General features: G+C 32.0%; 1 protein-coding gene across 1 annotated transcript; it reads right to left on the bottom strand.

The window, feature by feature from the left end:
* Positions 1-6,101: 6,101 nt before the first annotated feature.
* Positions 6,102-7,138, bottom strand: LOC149216536 (uncharacterized). Its single transcript, XM_089389989.1, has 3 exons — positions 6,813-7,138; positions 6,517-6,722; positions 6,102-6,322 (listed from the first exon to the last, which is right to left on the bottom strand). Exons 1-2 carry the CDS (start codon positions 7,136-7,138, stop codon positions 6,605-6,607), a joined length of 444 nt encoding a protein of 147 aa, XP_089246115.1. The 3' UTR covers positions 6,102-6,322; positions 6,517-6,604.
* Between the last annotated feature and the right edge of the window lie 340 nt (positions 7,139-7,478).

The following is a 7,478-nucleotide window of genomic DNA, read 5'->3' as shown; positions in this document are numbered from 1 at the left end:
ATTTTATTTTTATATTTTAATCCAGTTAATAAATAAGTAACGATACCACTCCATTTTTATCCGGTAACTATTATTCCTGGTATAAAATGTTGAGTTCTTGGACACAACTTGGTTAGAATAATGAGTTCCCATGCAATTTAGTAAATGAAGCATTAATTAAGCCAAAAGGAATCCTTTAATGCACATATTTTCCATGTGGTTCTATGAGAATCAAAAGATTAGAGGGTTAATTGTATCTTGAGAAGCCATCTAAAAGTGAGTGATATCATTTGGCCACCAAAAACGTGTTGGAGAATCCCTTAATCATCAACAAAGGACTTGATGGCAAGCTTTCTTAAGACAACTCAACTTTGATATGGTCCTCCATCAACTAATACGATGGTTGAAATAGTTGGGAAGTGATATTTGAGTGCAAGGGGCATAAAAACGAACTTGTTGATTTTTGTGACAACAAAATAAAATAAGAAAACAACAAGTTTCTCATTCCATGGATTTGTAAAAAATGAACTAAGCTAGCTTCCATGAAAACTTGAATTGTAAAACAATTATCTAGTCGATGGTTTATGAAAATGCAATAAAATTGAGAATTAAAATAACATTAGAAAATGGAAAATATGTCGTTTAATGTGACTAGAAATTAGGAAAAATAATTTTCTTTGGTACGAAATGGCTTGAAAGCATATCCAAAATTGATTGGAATTTCTTGAAAAGTGGTTTGAGTAAGTTTAAAGGAGGGTTGTGTATAAATATACATGCATGTTAGACAAATTGGATAGTTCCACATAAGTCAAATATTTCAAGCAATTGCTTGCAAAAACATATTAAAGATGAGTAAACTAGTGCATAACATGGTTAAATATGATGGAAACAATGCACAACACCACCAATCTTGACATCAATTTTGATATGAGGGAATATAGTAGTGCTAAAGAATTTTTTTACATAAAATATTCTCTCAATTGATTATTAATAAATAATTTTTATCATTTTTAAATAAAGATCATGAACCAATCAAATATTACATTATGGATCAATAGAGTCATTAGTATGGAGGATAATATGAATTGTTTGATCACTCAATGTTTGGTGACTATTGGATAGATAGCTATAAATGCATATTAATATATACTAAGGAAAAACACTAAAGAAAGACATTTATGTATAGATACATCAGACCAAACTGATCTTAACTAGTGCCTAAGTGTCCAAATATGATGTAACACTTTATGATTAAAGTGAATTTTTTAAACAATGTGTCTATCCCGATTTTCTTCCATATTCCATTTTCCAATTTGAAGAATATATTATTATACACTGGAAAATAAAGTTTTAAGTGGATCAAACACAATTTTATCTTATTGATCAATTGTGTACTCTAGGGTTCATAGCTAGTTTGGATAGGTAGATTATTTGTTCTCTTTCCCAGCTAGTTTTAATTCTCACAAGGGACTTGTTAGCCCATTGTGATAGGAAGAGAAGGGTAAGTTCTCTTTTTAAGTATAAGATCCACTTCTCACAAGGGACTTGTTAGCCCATTGTGATAGGAAGAGAAGGGTAAGTTCTCTTTTTAAGTATAAGATCCACTTCTATATGTTTTAGATATCTGATCCCTTATTAAGTTACAAATGTTTGGTATATTTGACTTTCACTCCCACAATTCACTAATTCAGATGGTGAAAATTTCATTTAGCCAAGATGCTCAGATGGTGAACATTTCATTCAGCGGAGATGGTCGATGCTCCAATGGTGAAAACAAATAAATAAATAATTAAATTAAATTAAATTAAATAGAAGCAGGTCTTTCCGCTATTGAGAGCCTAGCTATGCTTAGGTTTCTGTTGTACAAGCACAAAATCAGTAACATAAACGATCATAGACTTCCTAAGCTAGCTTTAAATTCTAGCCAAAACCACCTAAGGCTCAATCGAGGGTGGCATAAAGACACAAGGGCCTGGTTAAACTATTGGGAGATCAACGAAAATGATGCATTGCAAAACATAAATAACATTAAAGATATTGTTACTTCTAAGTTCAAAGAAAAAATGTGGTGTGAGAAAGACTTAGCGGCTAAAAGAAAATTAAGTTATTTAAGAAGGTCATCAACCCCACCCTAGAAGATCAAAAGTATCTCTCTATTTTAACTAGCTCAAAGAAGCAAATTAATATAGCAAAGATCAGAACGAATTCTCATGAGCTCCATAGTGAAACAGGTCGTTGAGTAGTTCCTAAAACGCCATGGACGGAAATGATCTGCCATATATGTAAGAATAGGAACATCAAGGATGAAAACAACTTCCTCTTAGAGTGCCCCGCGTATAACCACATTAGATCTCAGTTTCACAATCTTTGTTACAATACTGACCTTCCTAGCCTTTTACAATGTCAAAATTATAGTGAGCTCGGGAGGCTTCTCTCCAAGCTTTTTGAGCATAGGAATAAAATCTTAAATCAAAATAGATAATTTGTTTCCTTAGGTCCGATAGACCATTATTTGGTCTCAGCGGACGTTAACCATCATCATCATCATCATCATCAAAACAAATATTCAATGTGGGTTATCATAAAATATTTTAATACGATTTAATATTGACATATACTTAAAAATATATGAATAATAAAAAAACCATTTTAATTTGCATGATAAAATGTCTCGATGTACATGTTACATAAAATATTTTAATGTCAATTACATATAATATTATATATCATTAAAAAAAATTATGTATATATCATAAAAAAATAAAGTTTTATTGTTAAAATATTTAATTAGTCATTTATATACCATATTATTCAAAAATACAATTTAAACAATGAAAAATAACACGTTATATTTTTCACTTACAGCTTTTTCGTATTAAATCTACACTTAAAATAAATCTATATTATTAAATAAATAAGTGAATGAATAAATAATTAATAACTGATAAACTCAATTATTTTTAATAAAATCATTTGAAATGTCATATTTTTATTTAAAAACTTACCAAACTTTGTTTCTATATATTTTAAATCATTTTAAAATGGTTTTATATTCTAAAACTAAAAAAAAAGTAAATCAAGATATAACTTTTCCAAATTCAAAAATGTAAAATTACGATTAATTTAGATTTACAATTAATATATAATTTAAATGATGAAATTATTAAAAATGAATAACTAAATTAAAAACAAATGATGAAATTATTAAAAATGAATAACTAAATTAGAAACCATCTTTTTAATATTAAATTTTATGATATGAAATTTACGATGGCATTTAATGAAAATGAATTATACTCTTAGTATATAAGATTTTATAAATAAAAAATAAATAAATTGGATACTATTTATTTTTTAATGTTTTTAAAATTATTAATAAAAAGTAGATAATGAATAATTTTATTTAAAAAAAAAATTGAGGTTTATTTATGTGATTTGTGATATGAGATTGGAAAAGAAAAAAAAATAAAAATGAATTTATCTATATAGTATGATATTTTAGGTGATCAATATCAAAGTGGTTTGATTTTTTATATAGAAATAATGAACAAATTATTTTTGTGATGGCTATTATAGAAATAGATTAATTGTATAAAAGAAAGAATTAAAGTTATCTTTGTAATGATTATTATGTAAATGGTTCAATTGTATAAAAGAAGGAACTAAAATGTGAGAAAATTACATTTGAAAGGAAAGATTTACTTTTGTGATGATTGACATAGAAATGGTTTAATCTTGTAAGAGAAGATAAAAGAAAAGAAAAAGAGATTTATATTTTTGTGATATGATATTTGTGGTGATTGATATGGAAGTGTTCTAATTCTCACAAGTGACATGTTAGTCCATTGTTATAAGAAGAGAAGAGTACATGTGCTCAAGTATAAGACGCAGCTTCTATGTGTCTTGGACATCCCATACATGCTCTCAAGTATAAGATGCAACTTCTATGTGTCATGGACATCCCATCCCTTGATAAGTTACAAGTGTTTGATATATCTAGTGCTCACTCCAAAGAGTCACTAATTCCCATAGTGAAAAAATCATAAGTAAATAAATAGTAACTAATAAACTAAATTATTTTAAAACCATTTTATATTTTAAACCTAAAAAACTGAGTAAATTAAGATATAAATTCTCCAAATATAAATATACAAACTTAAATTTATTTATATATAATATATATATATATATATATATATAAAAGATTTATAATTAATATATAATATAATTTGAATGATATAAATTATTATAAATTAGAAAAAAACTTAAATAATTAATTTTGATTTATAATTAATATATAATTTAAATAATGAAAATTGTTAAAAATATTTTTAATATTAAATTTTATGATAACAAATTTATGATGGTGTATAATGAAATTGAATTTTGTTTCTAAATAACATTTAAACAAAAAAAAAAAATTTGATATTATTATTTTTTTTATGTGTTTTAAATTATTAATAAAAAGTAAATAATGAGTAATTTCATTTTAAAAGAGATGTAATAACCCCAGATTATGTAAATATGAAAATTACTGTGGTAAAAGACATTAATACAGTTGTTGTTTATGTTTAAAAACAAAACTGTGATAAACTATTTTGATGAAAGTAATTTAAATATTTTCTTGGAAATGCTGGCAGCCTCTAAGAGGTGGATTGAAAAGAAAGAGATCAGTTATATTAACTGATGGAAACTACTCTCCCCAGAACAGGAAAAGTCCTGGCTGTAGGGGAAAGTTCTGTGCTGTGGGGACAGACAGAAGGAACCTTTTCCAAGAAGAGAAAAGAGGAAAAACAAGAAAAGAAGAGACTGGTTAAGTCTGGTGAGGATCAGATAACCAGGCACAGAAAGTGCACAAATCTTGTTGAGGGCTGGAGGCCTGCAAGATGGCTCGGGGGGAGAACTCCATCTGAGAGATGGATCTCATGGCTGGGTGGAAGAGCATAAACAAGCACAGGTGACTTGCTTGAGAAACCATTCTTGATACTGGCGAACCAGGTACGGTTTCAACTGCAGAGTCTCTGTTTGAATATGAAAATACAGTGAATGTACAGTAGTCAAACAGGAAGCAAATTTCTTTTCCTAGTTACTGTCATAATGATAAGAAACTGTATAGATATGGTTAAAGTTAAAGGACAGATTGTCTTAAACCTAGTTTGACTGTAGATAAAGCTACATAGAAAGGTGTAGTTAAAAACTGGTTATAGGAACCAGGGAAGGTAACCGAGAACTGGTTATCGAATGACTGTCTGAATATAACCTCGTGCAGAAGACCGAGTCACTGTTTAACAGTGAGTAAACTAACATTGACAGAATAGTATTAAATATCTTGATAAATGATCAAGTATATACCTGAGTGTGTCGACAGAGTGAGGTTAGAACCTCTGAGTCTGAGTAGACGAGCACTGACGGTAGTCAGATGCTACCCTGTCGACGGAGGGATAATTAAAACCTTCAGTTGTTTGATACAAATGACTAACGAAATGAAAATACACAGAAAGAATACCCAGACAAACAACGTTAATTTGATAACTGTGCAAATAAGAAAATGAGATTAATATGACATTTCATCAACCCATGTTCTCAAAATACAGTGTTAGCGAACACGGTAACACGAAGCCAGCTCCGTGGAGCGATAAATTGGAAGAGTATATATTCATGTATACAAAAGCCTGTGCATGCAAATCGAAAGAAGTTATACAGTTATATGTATACAAAATCTGGTTCATGCAACTTCGATAAGAGGTATGCTTACACTTACAAGATAATCCGTGTATGCAAATGCAATGGAAACCTTAAACATATATATAAAGTGCGATGTTTCCATAGCGGAAGGAAAGAACTATAATATCGTTTCGGTTAACCATTCGAATGCATGCTGTACAAATATTGCTATATAGTTAACCGAATGCATGCCGTTCAAACATTGCTGTATAGTTAACCGAATGAAAACTATTCAACCCTAGCAAATAAGACAGATGCATAAAGAATACAGAGCAAACGGCATGGAGCAATCATTATAACCTGAGACAGTTACGAAGATACTGCTATGTAGACGAGCGAAACCAGCATCTAATGATATAAACCTTTGCACTGTGTGGTACGATAAAAAAAGCAGAGTATATAAATACTCATTTGTTATACAAAATGTGTACTGCCTGAGGGCGCAATAGAGTCACAGTCACATATAAATTACAAGTATCCATATACAACCAACAGCACAATACTCGAGTGGAAATCTTGAATGATTACAGCTGTTCAAACAAAAGAACTGAAAACCCTCAACAAAAGTGAAGATCCAATAACCAGGTCTGCGCACCACGGCCAGACCCGAAACCCATGTCTATCAGCAGAACGGCAAACCAAATCAGAGTATGCCGCAAGGGGGTAACCATACAAACAAATGAGAATCCTTAAATACAAGTAAACGAGCCATGGAAAGTTCCGCCGTGCTCAGTAACTAATCCGGCGGGTATGGACTCGACCAGTCACAAAGAAAAACAAATACAAGACATGAGGGCTCTCTGAGGAGTATACCTCGGCCTGTGAAGCAAGAAGGCCCTCATTCGAGCGGCAGTCTGCAACCATAACCTAATAGCTTAAAAATCGATAACACCGTGAAGCTTTATATACAGGAGCAGGGTAAACAAGTATCGAAGCTTACCTGTGGCCGCTGCGAGGGTGAAGCTATCATGCATAGCCGCTTGACACCGCCAGTGGGGTTGCAAAACCCAGCTTCGTGCCTAGGAGTAAGAGAATACGAAAACTGTAAGAATTAGTATCAATAAAACCAACTGTAAATATGCAAGGTGCATTAGAGTCGAGACCATTACCTGTGTAGTATCGAAGGCGGCCACTGCACAGCTCTGGGTGGATGCAGGTTAAGCGGATAACGCTGGTGAGAATGGACCAGAGGTGAAATGCCGAGACGGAACCGGAGGAAACAAACGAAACAATAAACCCCGTGACCGCGTTGTTGAAGCTTTTGTAATGCCTTAAACCCTGGATCGAATCTCAACCCTTCGATCCATGGGTGAAATCCTGTCCGTTCATGCAAGGCGGGAATGTCAGGCGTAAGGGCCGAGAACTCAATGATCGAGGCATCACATGGCCAAAGGAGCCAAGCGGTGCCACCTCGCGCTATAAGGACGGATGCCATTAAGGCAGGATGTGTTGGCGCCTGCAAGAGCTGCGGCAGGACCACCAACGCCTGCACTGCATTAAATACTCACAACTGTGATGTGGACTAACAGCTAAGCTCCACCGAAAGGTCAAAGGATTACACCGAAACCCTTGGCAAGCATATGTTATTGCCACGCAGCATATGTCAACCAAAGTTACCACCGAAACTTAACATGGAATTAATAAACTGTGTAAGATGTGGTATAATATATATAATAATGCTATGTGAGTAAATGTGCGTGCAGACATTATAGTTGCATCAAGTAAAGCATAAGAAGAATAATTATATGGGCATACATTAAATTTTTTTTTTATGT

The sequence above is a fragment of the Pinus tabuliformis genome, chromosome 1_1, assembly GCF_031772625.1.
Source record: "Pinus tabuliformis cultivar Carrire ecotype Pingquan chromosome 1_1, CPIR1, whole genome shotgun sequence".
Lineage (NCBI taxonomy): Eukaryota > Viridiplantae > Streptophyta > Pinopsida > Pinales > Pinaceae > Pinus > Pinus tabuliformis.
This window is presented reverse-complemented; position numbering and strand designations above follow the sequence as displayed.

What these genes read in the sequence shown, in the direction of transcription:
- LOC149216536 (XM_089389989.1), bottom strand. Translation starts at nt 7,138, where the DNA reads ATGGCATCCGTCCTTATAGCGCGAGGTGGCACCGCTTGGCTCCTTTGG. An exon ending in CCGCCTTCGATACTACACAG is followed by an intron (nt 6,723 to 6,812) that starts GTAATGGTCTCG and finishes TCTTACTCCTAG; the next exon opens with GCACGAAGCTGGGTTTTGCA.